Source organism: Eptatretus burgeri, chromosome 4, assembly GCF_056783735.1.
Source record: "Eptatretus burgeri isolate ZD-2024b chromosome 4, Ebu_testis_v1, whole genome shotgun sequence".
NCBI lineage: Eukaryota > Metazoa > Chordata > Myxini > Myxiniformes > Myxinidae > Eptatretus > Eptatretus burgeri.
Window position 1 is genome coordinate 133,168,129 of NC_140964.1, and position 19,477 is coordinate 133,187,605.

The 19,477-nt window shown below is 42.2% G+C and overlaps 1 protein-coding gene across 2 annotated transcripts in view; it reads right to left on the minus strand.

Moving 5' to 3' along the window:
• Positions 1-19,477, minus strand: part of LOC147029153 (putative G protein-coupled receptor 153) — a 108,851-nt gene that overhangs the window by 89,205 nt on the left and 169 nt on the right. The window contains exons 1-3 of one of the 2 annotated variants that reach the window (XM_085876294.1): positions 19,334-19,477; positions 18,001-18,151; positions 3,470-3,791 (exon numbers count right to left, since the gene is read on the minus strand). The exon at positions 19,334-19,477 is cut by the window's right edge and continues 169 nt beyond it. In XM_085876294.1, coding sequence (XP_085732420.1) covers positions 3,470-3,739 — 270 coding nt within the window. In that variant the 5' untranslated portion in view covers positions 3,740-3,791; positions 18,001-18,151; positions 19,334-19,477. Of the gene's footprint in view, positions 1-3,469; positions 4,144-18,000; positions 18,152-19,333 lie in introns of those variants that run through there. The other variant, XM_085876295.1, reaches the window with a different exon arrangement.

Sequence of the window (19,477 nt, forward strand, 5' to 3'; positions counted from 1 at the left end):
AAGAACCACCCTGCCGTCCCGTGACTCATGATGTCAACAACTCCCTCCCACCCGTGGCTGAGTGGGGGATGGAGCACGAGGGCATGAGTCACGCTGGGATCGGGGGAACGGCGGGAGAAGGATAAGAGGAGATCTTTTTCTTTTGTTCAGGGGCAGAGTTGGAGAGGGGAGAGTTGGAGAAGGGAGTTGAGAGTAGTCGTTTAGAGACTTTCGGGTCCTGTTTGGCTTGGGTTAGGGTTGAGGCCTTCGGAAGCTTTTTGCTTCAGCTTGCTCAGTGAGTTTCAGCTGAGGCCTGGCTCGGGAGGAGGCTTTTTGCTTTGATGGTTCCGTGAGCTTCGGCTTCTGCTTGGCTCGGGAGAGCTTTTTGCTTCGAGCTGCTTTGCTTGTAAGGAAGTTAAGCCGGTCACTCGGCTCGAGCTGCGAGTGGTGGCTTCTTCTTCTTGGTTCGTGGAGCTCTTTGTTCTCCATTTTGGTTCCCGGCTTGGTGCGACTCATCGACCTCTTCGTGGAGGTGGTTCCTCAGGGAAGCGACGCATCGACGAGAAGGTTCGGCGCCTCGTCTCACCAGCACGTGTTGAGGAGCGCGGGAGGTGGTTCCTCGGGGAAGCGACGCATCGACAGGAAGGATCGACGCCTCGTCTCACCAGCACGTGTTGAGAAGCGCGGGAGGATTCGCGGAAGCTCGGGAAGGATCGCGGCTCGGCGATTGGATCCAGCTCGCTCTCGCTGGAGCCCGGGTCCGAACAACTTGAAGACCACACGAGGTGGAGAGGTTCGAGATAGGTTCTGGGTTTCAGCCTACCTGTCCTCCGAGCTGGAGCTCCTTATTAAAGGCCTCGGCCACCATTTCTTGGGTGTGTGTGTGTGCGTGTGTCCGTGGGCCCGTCTCATAAGTAGGAACTGCTGTTAAGTGCAAGTGACTGGTCAAAATAAGTAGACGGTTGTAGTTCTTTTGTCGAGCTTTTGTTGCTTGTATAATTGCATACGTGTTTTGCCTTGTTTAATTGCATACATGCTTTATTATAATAAATGTCCTTGTGTGAATGTAAACCTGTTCGTTGCGTCCATTCCGTCATTGAACTGCCCCATCTTGCACTCGGAATATAGTTGGCTTTTAAATAGCCGGGAAAGTGATCGGGTCCAACGGGACTGCGCGATAATACCCCGCTCGGTTATCCCAAAAGGAAGCGAGCTGCTTAAGCGGCTCATTTCCAAGCGGTCCCATTGAGGTACAATCTCTCGGTAACCAACGCGCGCAAATAAGTATCGGCGCATCACATCCAGACAGTATCGGCGAATCCACGCTGCCTGATTCGCCTCACCTCTTGACCTTGCCGATTCCCCACCTCACTTTGAATCTGTCTATCCAGTGCATCGGCAAGGTCTCGGCATCATCATGCCCGAGGTCCGCAGCGAATTTACGTGCCTTCAGCAGCAACATTTCACCGTCCAACCGAATATTTAGCTGAGCCGACATTTGCCGAAACCAGATGATGAGCGCGTCATCGACATCTTCAAAGGACACACATTTCACGCGTTTCACACTTACCACCGGCCTCACGATCTTCTCCACTTGTCCAAATATCTTGCCCTTATTCTTCAAGATATCGTTCAATGTCTGCCGTTTGATGTCCAACTTCTCAGCTATGGCTGTTTTCTTCATCAGTGGGTTTGCCTCGCAAAACTGGATAATGTATTTTTCTTGGTAGGTTTTAGTTGTAAGTTTACGCTTAGTCGCCATTGTCCTGCCTGCAGTGCGATCAACGTGTGTACACAGTTATAAATAGCCTTTCACTGACGGTGTAAAACAATGAGCGAGCATCACGATTCCATGAAATCGGGCTTCTCACGAGGCAGCAGTTCCAAGTGACGAGTTAGGAGTGGTAATTTACTTGAGATTCCATTACGCGGGAACGGACAACATCTGACGACTTAGACGAAGTGACGACTTAGAGATGACGACTTACAGAGGGATGACCCTTTATTCAAAGAGATTTAACATGAGATAAATTCGGGACTTTTTGACGCTGCCGACTTAGGCGAAGTGACGAGTTACACGCTGCCGACTTATGCCTAGTCTACTGTATATATATATATATATATATATATATATATATATATATATATATATATATATATATATATATATATATATATATATCTATATATATATATATATATCTATATATATATATATATCTATATATATATATATATATCTATATATATATATATATCTATATATATATATATATATCTATATATATATATATATATATATATATATATATATATATATATATCTATATATATATATATATATATATCTATATATATATATATATATATATATATCTATATATATATATATATATATCTATATATATATATATATATATATATATATATATATATATATATATATATATATATATATATATATATATATATATATATATATATATATATACATATACTGTCAGAAACTCTACCACTTTTGGTGGAAGTGTACCACTTTTTGTAAACTTGAACAGCCGACAGATTTTTATTTATTTTTTGCCCAATAATAGCGAAAAATACCAATTTCACACAAAGTCTCATCAAAGTGTTTCATAGATTTTCATGTTGTAACAAGCTTTCTGGCAGTTACCCTCGATGCCGCGTGTCAAATCATGTCCGTAATATCATTGCATTTGATTGGCAACACCGACTGTTCAAAGTATGTGACAGTAGTTGACAAATGCTGTCCCATTTGCAAGCATTATCGTCACGTGAAATGTTGGACGTTTCACATCGGTTGACCGAAATGATGGAACTCAGAGCAGAATATTGTTCCGAAAAGAACCACGCCTATGTTGCGTTGGTCGTATGCACGAGTCACATGCACAGTACTGTGCATGCGCACACAGAAGCTGGTGGCCAAGTTGAAGACAGTGACCGATCTCGATCTTAGTGCTAGGTCCCCAAGCATCCTCATGCCATGAGGTAATTGGAGAAGGTCTCCCTAAAGTCTGTATTGGAGAGTAGGGGGTGGCCAAGTGTAAGCTTATCTTTAAATTTGAGTTCATATATAACTCATTATAACATATTGTGTGTCATACGATGGAAAGTCCAAAACATTGATGAGGTACATGTAAAAAAAATCAAACAATGATAATTATGAATTCATCAGGAAAACATGATTATTCTTCTTTGATTTTTCGTTGAAAAAAATTTGTCTTAGAATGTACAAATTTAAGGTTAAAATAACAAAAAGACCACTCCACCGGACCCTCCTCTGCTCAGTCGCATCACGGATCCTTTCCATCCGTCCTCTTTTTCTTCTCTCAATGTTGGCAAATATGTATATACTGGAGATACTTGTCATGTTTCCTGATAAATAATTCGAGCCGTGTGCCCCGAGCAAAAATCCCACCGCAGTTAAACGACAGCAACTACAAACTCGACTTAACTTCACAATCGATCCCACCTTGCACAGACCCTCGTTCCACTGGTACGAGGCAGAGGCCCGCTTGCGGAGCTGAAGTACAGCATACATCGCAATGGGCAAAGCCGTATTGAGAGCGTGTGCTCCACCCAGAGCACACATTAACAGCTCCAGAGGTTTCCACTTGGATTGGCGAGCGGTGAGTGCCAAAACGGCCCAAGTGTTTGCTCCCGCAGCCACCAGAGCACATATGAGCCACGGCAAGGACTGTCCGGCAAAGGGTCCTCCTCGCTCATCTGCCAGGGTCTGCATGGCGTCCGCCACTGCGGTTGGCTCAACGTCGGTGTGGTGTCTTCAACATTGGCTACAGGAAACAGAAAAGGATCCAGAAATGATTTGTTTTTTGAAGGAAATGCAAAGACAAACTGAAGGATGTCATTTTGGCCAATCAGACCTTTATCTTTTTTCCCCGGATGACCTACACTATGAATGTAATCTGTGAATTTGCTTGTTTTATCCCATCTATTGACCCAATTCTCACCATTAGCTTCATTGAACTGAACATGCACATCCCTTTGTCAATCACCAAGCAGGAAATTTAGACAGTTTTATGCTAAGCAATGGCATACTCCTTTTGACATATACCATGACATGTTAACATCTACATTCTAACAACTGAAGGACAACATGCTGAAAATGCAGAACCCCTTGCAGCACTGTAGTAGGACACCATTTCCATGGGATTAGACTCGACAAGAAAAGAGATCCAGGATTAGATAGCTCAGAAGATAGAACACCATCAACTGTGTTATCTTCAACCAGAATCATAACAAACTGGGATCGACTGCTGAGCTTCTGAGATCAGAAATTATCAGGTGCATTAAAAAAGTGCAAAAAGTTATTTCTGAAATCAATGCAATAAAATTGTGGAAGGTGATTTTGAATTTTTTTTGGACATTTGTTAATTCATCAAACTGACAGTGGATTTGGATTGATTGAAACAACATGCTGGCTCTGCACTCGAGGCAAGGTGAACGCGACCTTTCATACCACTGTGCCCTTTATTGTTGCCAATTTAGCAGGCCTTCAGTGGCAGTTCACAAAGACAAATTCCAAATTTACATTTAGGTAGTGTATTGAGTCGTTTAGGTTGTGTGACATTTCATACAAGACGGCGACAACACGATCGCAGGGCGATTGCCAACAAACAAGCACGAAGAGCCTTCAAATGTCGATTATATGGTTTTTGTTCCTCTACAATGTAAGTAAGGGTTCATCACATAAACAATGGTGAAGCAGTTGAGAACAGAACCACAAACAGGAAAGAAAATGGACAGATAGCACAGTGTGTAGGGGCGGTGGGACAGGACTGCAATGGGGGGAATGAGGTTGAGGGAGAAGAGTAAGTAGAAAGTGTGGGCAAAAAGGAAAAGCAGAGAAACACAATCAATGTAGGAAGAGAAAGCTTCAGGTGGAATGGAGGAAAGTCAGTAAGATATGGGAATGAAGGGCAAGCTCCCATCTTAGAGGGAAGAACATCATGGGAAAAACTCAAGGAAGTTCTCCAGAAGATATATATATATTTTTTTGTCTACAGAATCGCGGGCTCATGGAAAAGATAAACATGGAACAGATCAGGATGCAACATAACAAATGGAACAACAGAATGAGAAGGGAAGGGGGAAATGCAGACAGCAGGGCCGAGGGAGAAAATATATGGAGATGGACAAACAAGGGATGTGGGTAATGATGAGGGGAAGGGGAGAATGCAGGGGTGGACAAGATAGATGTAGAATAAGCAAAATTCAGCAGGGATTGGGGGGAGGTTAACAGGTGTAGAAAAGATCATGGTTTTGGATTGGGGATGATCTGAGATGATGGTGTGAACAGCTGTCTTGAAGACCTGAAGAGAAGAATGAGAATGAAGAGAATGTGGAAGTTGTATCTGCACGTGATAAAAAAGAACAAACGAGTGGAGGCGAGCAGTGATTCTGGATTTTCGGAGTTTCACGAGGAGGGGGTTGCTGGTGGACTGCGTGCGCCCTACAGATAACTGGGTGGGACAGTACATAGAGAGGGCAGAGGCTGCAAGACCAGAAAGGAGGCAGAAGAAGACAGAGACCACCAACCTGTTGGTAATGGTGAAGTGATGCACCCATCGACTCAACTTCATCGTGGGAAATGCCAGTGATCTTGAAGGCCTTCGTTTTCAGGGCATCAAGTTGAGCAAGGTGCGAGGCAAGCACACTTAAGGTGTGAGGAAAGCCAGCCGAGAGGGGAGAGCAGTATTTCATCAAGCTGTGGATGAAAGCCTGGTATGTGGACAGGAGTTCAGGTGTGTCAAGGAAGGACTCTGCATGATGGAGGATGCCCAGTCGGTGACTCGCTTTGGAGGTCAACCTTGGAATGTGGCGCTTCCAAGAGAGATCATGGCTGAGAGTGAGACACAGGAGTTTGAGTGAGTAAACCTCTTCGGGAGGGTTGTTGAGAAAGTAGTCCTTGCGGTACCGTCCTTTCGGAGAGAGATAGTGAGAATGTGAGATTTATCAGGATTAAAAGACATATTCCAAGTGTTTGTCCAGTTTGTGATTTTGTGAATGTCTGAAGAGAGGGAAGAGGCTGCGGCCTGTCTGGCAAAAGGATTAAGAATGTCATGGCAGAGGTTGGAGTCATCAGCAAAGAAGGATGGTGCAAACTGAGCATTTTGTCAAAAGGTGGACAACACCAAAACGGTTTGCGTTGCAGGATGACTTTGTGACCGAGTGGAACGAGATGGATGGTGGGCTGAAAGGGCATGGGTAAAGGTGCAACAACACCATATTGGAAATTACAGGGATCTGATGAACCACCAATTTGTTTATGGTGAGAGAAGAACAGACCCTGTAGACTATCTCAACCTTCTTATGTATCACATCTATTACCATCAAGGCTCTTTATTCGATTGCCTTCACGGTTGCAAGGTGAGATGAAGAGGTATGCTCAGCTTCCTGGTTGCTCAGCTGGAGAGAGAGCCACATTATACTTCCTGGTGGTGCAGATGAAAACATTGTAGTTTCACATGAATGTCATGGATATTAGGATTAAACGAACAGCTCAACACAGTGTATTAGACCTCAACCACAATCATGAGGTCGATGCTCAAATATGAAACACCAAACACACTTGTTCTTTGCTCCAAACAATGTGTCACACTATAATCTTTAGGTATGTGGAATAAATACAGATGATGATTATGATGATAACATTCAAACCAGCAAGGTAATCACTATGACAAGGCGTTTAGTCCAAATGGAAGTGATCCACATTGCTCATGGGGGAGCAGCTTCCCAAGTCACGACCAATGATCAAAAAGGCATAAAATGAGGAGAATGAACAATCTCCTGATACCCTCAAGTTCAGCTCAAAATATAATTTTATCCTTTCATGTGCACAGGCATCCAGCTACGTTTGATTGGTGCTTCACAAGTCGGGAATTGCATCACAAGGTGTGCCATCGCTCAGAAGCATGTTAAGCTGGATGTCTTGTCGGCTAGCATTAGCGATGCACGTTATACCACGGTGTCTTTTGCGAAGAGTGCGTGAGTTTTCACCGGCACCTTGAAAAACGCCAAATTCCTGTTGTCTTCAGTCAGTCGTCAAGCCTGGCCAGCAGGTTCGTGAAAGACTTGAGGCAATATCGATCGCTGGCTGACCTCGCAAGAAGGTGGGAATTATTTGGGCCATTAAAAATAAAAATAGTAACAATCGCACAAGTCACAGTGGAGAATGGATTTGTGCACTTGACTGGCAATAAATACTTTATACAAAATGTAATTTGAAACAACTTAACCAAGGCTGGCAGGATATCCCCGAGGGATGCACACTCACCTCTATCCTTGGGTTTGAACCCTGACCAAGCTACAAACTGTCATCCTGGTATTTCACAGGGAGGGTGACTCATCGATGGGAGTGCTGTTCCTTGAATGGACGTTAAGCCGTCTGTCCTATCTGCTGATCCCTCGGTGTCCGTCGCGAAGAGTCGGTGAGCTATCGCCGGCACCGTGATCAAATTACAAATCCGTGCCCTCACCTACAGGCGGCACTGCATGCTGATGCCCAAATGGATCTAAAATTGACCAAAAAAATAAATGATGAAGTTGAGGAACAGATGATGCCCTCTACCAGCTGGCTGATGGAAACGTCATGGTTACAAATTCCAGAAGAAGTGATAAACCAAGTGGTCAAGTGATAATTGATGGATGAAGCAAGACAATAATTCGTGATGGGATAAAGAATCTGGATGAAAGCCAACGTGTCTGGATGAATATGATGGAGATTGACGGAGTGGATGGACCATGGAACCAACGTGACTGCACTCAATGACACTGACAAATGAAAAATTGAACTCGATTCAACTTTGCTCACTTGTAATTAACATGTATTTATTTATTTATTTATTTTTTAACCTCCGCCACCGACAGTAAGTGAATGGAGGTAATGTTTTCATCCCTGTTTGTCTGTCTGTCTGTTTATGAGCACGATATGTTGAAATGGCATGGACGGATTCGGACGACACTTGTGGGTACATGTCTGGGCCCATCGCACAATGACATGCACAACCCATGAAGTCGAAAAACTGAAACTTGGTGGCATGATATAACCGAGTACCTGGGATGTAGGTTTTTACGTACCTTGGTCAGGTTTTTGTACCGCAAGACATCTTCTTGATATCTGTTAAAGGACTTTTTGGAATAACTGAGTCATTTTGTGCGAATAATTAACGGGAGATTACCATGAATAAATAGATTATTGTCATGATTTATTTATACATACACACACACACACACACACACACACACACACACACACACACACACACACACACACACACACACACACACACACACACACACACACACACACACACACACACACACACTTCAGGAATCGGCAGGTTGGAGTCAATGTGGTTATCAACTGCAGTACTTTCTGTATACACCCCAGAAACCTTGAGTACCTTTCACCGAAAAACAAAGTTACATTTATATATAGACGTTACAGGGATATGTTCACAATCGTTATTCTTTATAAACAGCTGCGTGTGATGGGTGGAAAAAGAAATTTGGCTCGGGAATTTCGACAACACGTGAATATGGCAAACGGCTGATAAATCGGGTGTTATTCCACAACCACTCGCTCAGAATAACGAAGCACGAACCACTCGCTCAGTGTGAATGCGCATGAACCACTCACTCAGTGTGATGGAGCACGAACCACTCGCTCAAGGTGACTGAGCATGAACCACTCGATCAGGTGACGGAGCACAAACCACTCGATCAGGGTGACTGAGCATGAACCACATCACGGTGCCTGAGCACAAACCACTCACTCAGTGTGATGGAGCACGAACCACTCGCTCAGGGTGACTGAGCACAAACCACTCGCTCAGGGTGACGGAGCACTAACCACTCGCTTTGAATGATGTGGCATGGCAAAAGCATCCCAGTGAATGAACAATTTGCTCAGAATGACGTAGCGCGGTACCGCTATCAACAATGGGTGCTCGGCAAGTCGCTTAAGCACTCATGCAAGGTTGGCCAAGCTGTGGCTGCATCCCAAAAAAGACCCCTTTAACTTTAAAGCTGGTTTTTGCCGTGCACGCAGCAGTTTATGAAATAAAATGAATTAATGGAATAAAATGACTTTATCTGCAAAAAAGTTGCTGCCAAATGCAGAACAACCCTGGAGACATCGCAAAGTTCAATCGCCAGTGAAATAAACATTGTAGAAAATATGTCATTTTGCCTGCTCGTCTGTGCACGTGTGACGTGGTATTCGGGGTCCGTGCAAACGTTATAACTTTTTTTTAACGTCTGTTTTATACCAGATTTGCTTTGACTCCCTCTGGAGCACCTCGCAAAACCTCCGAAAATATAGACACATATCTGGCAGATGCTATAGATAGGCAGTCCCTCTGGGTGAATGGGTCAAGTGAATGAGTGGGTCAAGCAGTGAATGCATTAAATCATATAGCTCAGTGAAGCTGGTTAATTTTGGCACGTACCTAGATTTTTTGTTCACTCAGTATAATTCTTCAAACAGTAGGAAAAGATAAGTTTTATGCTTTGGAAATTTCACATTTTCTTGTGTATGTACGGAGGAGGGAACATAACCTTGCTTGCTGAAGGTAAATCGGTATATTGGCTCAGTTATGACTTGTTATTTCTTTAAATTATCAAATTGCACAACAGATTTCAACACTGATTTAGTCCGGATGATATCCGTTCCTCAAAAACTGAAAGAATATTTCGATGATGTACTTTAATTCATCCGTGAGAGCAGATCGTGGAAAATCGTATCGTATAATGCATAAAATCGCTACAAGCTGCTAATTTGAAAACTATAATACTTACAAAAGTGATGTATGCAGCGATTCGGAGCTATGATGAACAGGCATTCGATATGATTGAGGAAAGTGAAAAAAAAAACTTTATCATTAATAAATCGTTGTAGCCTGTTCCAAGTCAGGGCATGGTTGAGCAGGCCCAAAAACATGGCGGCTTCAGACCCCAGAATGGTAACCCAGGAAATGCCTTCAGACCCCAGATAGTGAGGTGGCGGAGGATCGCCTGATGAAGTATATCAATAAATAAGGCCGTTAATTATGTTCAAAAGACGTGTTGTAATTATCCCAAACACCCAATTTTCAGTCATGCACTTCCTTGGAGTTTTCTTCGTATGCATGCAAAGTTTCAGGCTGCTCGCTTTTATGGTTTTGGAACTATGGAGGAGGCACACACATGGACATTGACATTTATTAGTCTAGATTCTATTGATTGTAATTTTATTTCAGATTATTGATAGACAAAGGCGATATAACCTTTTTCCGCTTTTGAATACAATGTTATGCTGAGTCTGGAGCAACTCCCAATTTGCGCATTTTGAAGACTTGTTAGCACACCTCTAGTTAAGGCACATAGTTAGGCCACATGTTAAGGTATTAACTGTCTGCTTTGTGTTGGACATGCTTTTTCTGTTATTTTTATACATGGAATCAAGTCCACTGACATTACTACCCCTTAAGAAGAGGAAACTTGCACCAGATTTGACGAAATGTGCACTATGCCAACAACAAACTGCGAAAGGCATCAACGCAACGTCAATCGCCATTTCCAAACTCAAGAACAAGAAGGTTCAAAGCTGGAAGCTGTCTGCAATATGAGAATCCAGAGAAGCTGGACGTTGTTCCATCGCATTCCCACAACAAAAGTAAAATCTCAGAAGATGTTGTGATGGTAATCCATGAGGATTGTGGTTTTGTATTGTGGCATTGTAACGTGGTGTCATACCGACCTTGTTTGTTTTTTTTATTTTTTTTTATTTCATCCCTCAATGTCTTTACATTTTTTTTAATGTTTTTTTTTTCTTGTTTCTGCAATTTTTTTTAAAGTAATAAAATGCTTAATGATTTATATATTTTGTTATATCTACTATGTGGATTACCACATTTGTGAAATGATGTGATTATTGTTTTTCAAATAATAAAATGCTCAATATTTTGAATATTTTGGGATGGATTAAATCCATCCATGTTATTAAATTGTTTTAATACTTGTTTCAGTCGATTTGGGGGATGGTTTGGATATGTGCCGCAATTTGGAATGGTTCTGTCCACTGTCCACTCTCCATCTCCACCCTCCCACGATCCTGGCCTGGTTTGGTTGAGTCTACATTCATGTTTGATTTCTTTTCATAATAAAACGATTGCAGTTTTATATATTTTAAATTTTGGGTTGCGTGCATGAGCCCAAAGACAAAGTAACTTCCTCGCGTTGGAATCACCATCACTGCTTCAGGAGTTATCAAGGTAGGTCGGGCTACAGTTTTACATTGTTTTGAGAGGGAAAGAGGGAGAAGAAGAAGAAGAAGTCCAAGTTGACAATTTCGTGATATCTCGTTGTGGTACTTTAACGATGTATTCCGGTGTCCTTTTAAGACGTGGTAGTTCAGAAAACACTCGAGAACAAAGGTTATGACTTTTAAATGCTCGTGCCTTCACTCTTTAGGAGTTTTGGAGCCTGTCATCATGTGCACATTTGAATGGGCAGCCATTTTCTTTCCCATATCATCCCTCGATATGGAGTACTACCATACTCCATGATAAAGCATGTCACAGCAAATATATTGTTGTTCATCAAGGTGTATCAGCAAATGACAGTCGTCACAACAGAGCATTTGATGAACTTGTTTCTGACATGTTGCCAGAATTTAAATCTGGCAAAGCATTTGACATGAACCAAATTTTAGAAATGTACCAGGCAAAACTCAAACAACACATACCAGAAGAGGAGGCTGTTAAATTCACCGAACAAAAACTCAAGGCCAAAATGGAGTCTCGTGCCAGTAGCATGATGGCGGTGAGCCATGGCTCCTCTCGAAGTCCTGATACTGTCATTTCAAATGAAGCAGCAAATACTTTCGTCAAGAATAACTTTTACACATTCTTACATTGGGTTCTTTCTTAAAAGCACCCTCAATCTCTTGATCTTACAGACAGGTTTTTGTGCTTGAACATTGTGATGCAGCTATTCACAGGCATATACTTTCTCTTGGCCAGGACGTTGTGTACACGTCACTTCAAAGGAGCAATGCAAGGGAATTCGACATTTCCGAATTCCTCCGATTCTGATGACAAAGACCAAATATTGTGCGTTTCTTAATTTGGTGCTCATTCCATGTATTTCAGGATTTGTGTCTGTCCATCAGAGGCGTGCATTGAATAGCATGTAAACATGATATTTTAATTTTATATTAAGGTGGATGTAAGGTTTTGTGAAGGAATGCATATGTATACGTATACATATACGTATACAACATGTTGGATTTTTTTTTTTTGTATACCTTGTCGAGGCTCGTATGAGAGCTAACACACAACGCACAGCAAGGGGGGGGGGCATGAGACAAGAGGGGTGGGAGTGGGAAGGACAAAATAATGGGGAACAGAGTCATGAGGAGATCTGTGGAAGGGAGAGGGATGGGGTAGGAAACACGGGGTATACAAGATGGACATTACAGGGACTTTCAGGAAGGAGAGCAGGGAATTTGAAGGATGAACGGGGATAGAAAATATCGAGGATTTGGATGGGGGACGATAAGAGGTCGTGGTGAACAGCTGTTTTGAAGGCCTGGAGGGAAGAATGGGATTGAATAGAGTGAGGGAGTTTGTTCCAAAGGTGGGAAAAAGAAAAATGAAAGCGTGAAGGTGAGCAGTGATTTCTGATCGCTGGATGTATATATATATACCATATACAGTATTGATTTGTACATGCACTTTATGCCATGAGTAACTGTATTCAGTCAGGATTTCCAGATATATTATTGGCTTTTGTAAGTGCAATTTAATGATCTTTAATTGTAATTTTAATGTCTGTCAACTGGTTGAAGGTTATGATGTCGAAACAATATAGAGGAATCATTAAAAAGGTCATCGATGGCTTGTTTTTGCATCGTCTCTGTGTTTTTCCACACTAATAAATATCAATGTGTGTGTGTGTGTGTGTGTGTGTGTGTGTGTCTCCTCCATAGCTCCAAAACCATAAAACCTAGCAGCCTGAAACTTTGCATGCATACTAAGAAAACTCCAAGGAAGTGCAAGAGTGAAAATTGGGTGTTTGGGTTAATTAAAACACCCCTTTTAAAGATAATTAACGGCCTTGTTTAATTATATCCTTCATCAGGTGATCCTCGGTCACTTAACTCTCTGAGGACTTAAGGTGTATTCTGGGTTACCTCACTGGCATCTGAAGCCGCCATGTTTTTTGGTCTGCTCAACCATGCCCAGACTCGGAATGGGCCGCAACGACTTTTTTAACGATAAAGTTTTTTTTTCCACTTTCCTCACTCATATTATTGAATGCGGAGGTACATTGCAATGCTTACAAACGCCTGGAGACCTCAGCATTCGTGGCTTTATTTCATTTCCACACATGCTATAACCTCGAGAATCTCTTAAACTAAGCTGAATTACAAAATTGAAGCTCCAGAATCGAACTTAGCCGCAGTTCCCTGAGGTTACCGACGAGTATCATGTATGTACATACATATGTTCATGTAGGTACACTAGATATGAGAAGTAAATTCAACATAAGTTATTTTTGCAAGGAACAAAGCCAAAAATGTACACTGTATGAAATTTACAAATATAAACTTGAGTTAAACAGCTTTTCAGAACATACGATGCATTGCATTGAATGAAGCCCTTTCTCTTAATTCCTTGTTGCTTCTACTTCAAGATTTATAAACAAATGTGGGACTTGAAACAAGTTGAGGTAATACTACGGTGGCTTGAGACTTGCCCTCAAAGACTCTCTCATGCACAGATTCATCCCATCTTGTCTTCAATTATCCTACTTATAAATAAGGAACATAAATAAGGTATATATAAACACCACTGCTTATAAATGTTGGAGTAGAAGCTATCAAAGAATTAAGAGAAAGGGCTTCATTCTGCCTGCCCTGCCCTTCCTCCTACCCATGGTACACCAAATACTGTGGTGTGGCAGTTGCTTTGAACAACAGGTCTTCTCTTCCTGAAATGCAAATCAGACCGAAGGTAATCTCAGTGCTTTCCAAAAAGTCCACAAAAAGTGTGTGTTAACACTTAGGAGAATCAGAAAACAACATCTGCCCAACCTTAAGAATGAACTTTCAAACTTGTCCACCTCCTCTGAAACCTTGTGGTACCTTGTTAAGTCTGTCTCTGGTGTATTCTCCCTTTCCATCCATTCCCTCACTTTAAATGGCACCACAGCCGACTCCACTCGAGAGAAGGCCGAATGCTTCAATTCTATGTTTGCTTCCATTTCTTGTGTCCCCAACCCCTCACTCTCGGTACCCATCTTACCCTGTTGTACCCAACTGCCCCTGGACTCAGTGTCTTTTGCACCTGAAAATGTGGACAAGTTTCTTTCAACTTGCGACTCTAACTTTGCTACTGGACTGGATGGCATGAGCTCGCATGTCCTCAAAACCTGCTCTGCTGGTCTTGCACTTCCACTCTCTGCCCTTTTCACCCTCTCATTTACACTCGGGCATCTTCCATCTGCTTGCAAATCCGTCAACATAACTGCAATATATAACAATGTTCAAAAACTGATCTCCTCAACTACAGACCAATCAGCTTATTTCCAATCATGAGCAAGGTCATGGAATCCATCATCGCTGTTGACATAAAATCATACCTTTTCTCCAACAGCCTCATCTCAGAACAACAATTCAGTTTCAGACCAGGTCATTCCACCTTGGACATGTTGCTTATACTCACCCAACAATGAAATGGGAGACCTTAATGTCAGACATGAGATCAGGGCCATCTCTCTGGACATATCTCATGCTTTTGATACAGACTTGCATCCTGCTTTGCTCTCCAAACTCTCTGCCTAAGACCATAAAGGCCAACTCCACACATGGCTGACTGACTTCCTCTACTCTCATAGCCAACGTGTGACTCAACGGAATCCTTTCATCTCCTCTCCCTGTTAAGGCTGTTGTGCCCCAATTCAGTGTTCTGTTCCCAGTCCTACTCTTGATTTTCATCAATGATCTCTCTGACTCTGGGAAATCCTCTTTATCTATTTTATCATGACTCTGCCCTCTGCCATGACATTCCTCTTCCATCAGACAGGCTGCAGCGTCCTCCCTCTATCCAGACCTTGAAAAAAGTAAAACTCCTGGGTATCACTATCAGCTATGATCTTTCTTGAGCAAACCACATTTCAAAGTTGGCCTCCAAAGGCAGCTGTCGACTGGGCATCCTCCCTTGTACGAAGTCCTTCCTTGGCACACCTGAACTCATATCCACATATAAGGCCTTCATGCGTAGCTTGATGGAGTAATGCTCTTCCCTCTGGGCTGATGCCCATGTTTCACGTCTTATTCAGCTTGATGTCATGGAAACCAAAGCAATCAAGATAATTGGTATCTCCTGCATTGAAGTTGAGTCAAAAGGCCTATCACTTCACCATCGCAGACAGGTCCGTGGTCTGTCTTCTTCCACTCCTTTCTGGTCTTGCACCCTCTGCTCTTTCCATGCTTTGTTCCCCCCCCCCCCCAGGTCTCTGTAGGGCTGATATTGTCCATCAACCCTCCTCCAGTAAAAGTACCGAAATCCACGGTCACTGCTCACCTCCACTCGGTTGTTCCTCGAAGCCTGGTGTTGGCTTCACGGTTAAGGTGGCTGGCTTAAGATCCTCGGGTCTTGAGTTCATGCCCCTGTATTGCTGCTGAAATAACACCAGATGGGTGGACTCAGCTTGTCATCCTTCTGAGGTCGGCAAAATGAGTACCAGCTTACTGGTAACGGGCATTGCATCAGTGGCACAGCAGCTCACAGAAAATGACGCAGCCACTCACCACAGATTGCATACAAATCAATAAAAACGATTTGTTCCTCTTTGTTCACAACTGTGGAATAAACTTGCACATCCTCTTCAATCTCATTCTTCTCTCCAGCTCTTTCAGACTGCTATTCACTGCCATAAATCATCATCCCCAATCCAAAAACATGATCTTTTCTACCCTCGCTAACCCCACCCACATCCCTCCTCCTAATTTTCCAGTTTTCCTCCTTGGAGTTTTCTTCTCCATACATGCATGTTTTGCATCATGTTTTTGTCTGTAATGTGCTGATACTTCCTGTGTGCTAGCTCATCCATGAGCTTCGACGATGTATACAATAAATAAATAAATAAATAAATGACTTGGCTCAAGTGACTTTTTGAGATCTCCAGCAGTTACTTTTTTATACAAGGTCCAAGGCTTGCAATGAAGCCACTCATACACACATGAACACACTGAATAGACAAACACTTAACACAGCCACTGAGCTTGGGGGAAGTGCCATCACTTCCTGGGATACTCTGGGAACCAGCAACATCACAACAATGGTGACGCCTGTCTCACCACACTCAGGGAGGCATTTCCTCAGGAGGAATTTCCTCCTCCCCATGGATGCTAACCGATGGGGACCGTCTGTGCTCTATCCTTTTAAATGCTGAGCATCAAGCAAGGAAGCAGTACATACCATTGAAAAAAAAGTATTTGTTACGACTTGTCCAGGGGTTTGAACCACCGACCTCCCAGACTCAGAGCGGATGCTCCAACCATTACACAAACAAGTCTGGTTAAATAGAGGGAAAACCAGGCTGCACCAGAACAGCTTCAAAACGGAAAACATTATCATCGGGTACCGAGACAAGAATTCCAATTCCCTCACACTCCTGACTATTACAAGCAAACACAAATTACATCCAAAATGTCCAAATATTCAAATGTGTCCATCCAACCAAACACTCATTGTTTAGCGAAACAAAGTGGGTATGAGTCGTGTTGCGGAAACACCATTTCTCACGAGTCGAAGCTCTGATGATAAAACAGAAATTAGTTGATGAACCACAGGCAACCACAAGTGGGTTTTAATCACCCAAAACCAAGCGTCATACTTTCGAAAGTTATTTGATCAATAAATGCATTTTATGAATTGACAAAAGTTGAAACAAAGGGAAAGTGAAGCAGCAGCTTGGCATGCCAAACCTCAGGCTCTCTCTCATTCTAATTTTCTTAATTAGCCAAAGGACACCAAATTTGTCGTTCACCTTCAGATGATAACAAATTAATACCTCTCGACAAAGAAGTAACAAACCAAGGAAATTTATAATTGCATTGAGCACGCCTTTTTCCATTTGCTATGTTCTAAACTCTAAAAAGATATTGGTATGCCAACTCACACTTGACTTTGAACCATGGCCAAAAACGTGGTGAAAGTGTTGGGAGGGATGTGGCCGATGGTGGAGCCATATTTGTGCTGCTTTTAATGCAGTATGGTCCAGGATTAAGCGTCCCCACCTGGCGGCGTCCGATAAAAGAGGCTTTACTCATGTGAAATATCATAATCTTACCATATTTGACCGTGATGACGCAGAATCCTTAAATAAAACAACATGAACCAGAATGAAGGAAGCGTTGCGCCGCATTCTCACTTATTATTTTTTTTTCCATCCACTTGAACATTCCTTTTTCTATAAATAAACGACAAAATCGCTGTTTGAAAATGAATCTGATGCAGTGTACAAGCATGAAATCAGGTCAAAAAGAAAAATGAATGACAAAGCAATAAAATTTGGCCTTGTTCAGTGTTATCCTCAATCATACAAATAAATCACATATTGCTCTCAAATGGTAAAACCCCCCCAAAAAGGAGCAAATATAAATGCTTTGGTGACAAATAACATAATGATGTTGCCAATTCAGCCTTCACTGAATAATATTTGGAGGGAAGAATGAAGAACTTGTCTTGCTGGGAAAGGTAAGCGTCGTCGACCTGCATCAACGGACAGGTAGAACGATGGATGAAATCAATGGGTCATTGATCGAGGTATGGTCGCTGCAGTGGGAAACAAGGAGAAGCTGTCGTTTCGGGCGTTAACCCTTTGTCGGACCAAAAACGTTGAAATAAACAGGAACCAGACTCTTTTGCTCCGCCAAAAGGTAAATGCCCGAAACATCGGCCTCCCATTGCTTTACGCTGGTGAGCATACCTCAATCGATATCCTGTTGATTTGATCCGACATTTGGAACGTCCTTCACCTTCCACCGTCATTTCTTCACAAGATCCATCCGGGCTGATGTGGGTCAAAAGTGTATTTGTTTTCAAACAACGCAAGGCATGATATGTTGGAACCAGCACAGCTGCAAGATAGAGGGTATTTGTGAGAGCAAAAATTGGTGTTGTAATGTCACCAGTAAACAAAGTAGATCAGTCTCTCAAGCCTCTCTCGAGCTTTATTTACGAGCGCATTGGTGGAACAAGGTGATTGCCTTTTACAAGGCATAAAACTCTTTTGACAAGCAATTTTTACTAATGCCTCCTCCAAAAAGGCTTGCCATGATGTCAATATCACAAGTCAAATAACGTTCGAAAAATTGTGTGCTTGGAGGGGGTGTGGGGGAGAGAAAATTAAAGTGCATATGCTTGTTGGCAAAAACAAGAATGCAGTTAAGTGCTTCCTCTCTTCTCGATCAGATCACATGTGGATTAAATGCCCCACAGTCAGTCTTAGAGTGAGATGTTACAATATTTCATGAAAGAAAAGCAACTTTTGGCTGGGTAAGTTCAAGGCATGATGTTTAAATCTGTGCCAGACTGAGTCCGCTTGATTGATGAAATTTTTTTTAAAAACACTTAAAAAAAAAAAACACAAAAAAGGCCCAGAAGTACATTCGAGGTTGGATTGGTCCTGGGATAAATTGAACATATACCACCGGAATATGCCGGTTTACGTCTCCTCATTCTCTGTCATTTCGCAAATACGTCGTGACATTATTAATTTACCACTCATCGAAATTTGTCGAGTGGACTCACACTTACATCGTTTCAGAAGCCATACCTTTTAATATCAAGTGTTCAGAACTTACAAGACTAATATAGACGCCAGAATACATGGCTAAAGTCCCAAATCAGGAGATTGTAATGTCACCAAAAGAAAAACTGCACTTTGCTTCACACAAATAAATGTACTGCACTGCAGATTGGCGAAAAGGCATTGTAAAAGTGTTACATTATAAGTGAAATTCGATGTTATTCGGCGAATGGATGCTGGTTTTAAGGGATTGCCGGGTTATTAAGTTTGCCTCTGATCGATAAATATGCCGTTCATCGAAGGAGTAGGAAAAAGACGTTCCACAATCCTCGACACCTCCCGGAATCGATTTATTATTTTATTTAAATATGTCTGGTAATTGCTTTAAATTTTATTTAAAACGTATATACGTGGAACTTGAATATAATTGTCATTAATCAAAACAAGGGGGAATATCAAGGTAAAAATCAAAAATATAAAAGGTGACTGTCGATGTGAGAAACGCATTCACCTCTTATTCCATGAATATTCTTCTGAGATTTTTGTCGTTTTGATATTCGTTGAACTTCTCAGAAACGCATCCCCGATGTAAACCTGAGTCTGACAGCACAACAGGTTTGGACCACATCTGGTGTTGGCTTAAGATCCTAGGATC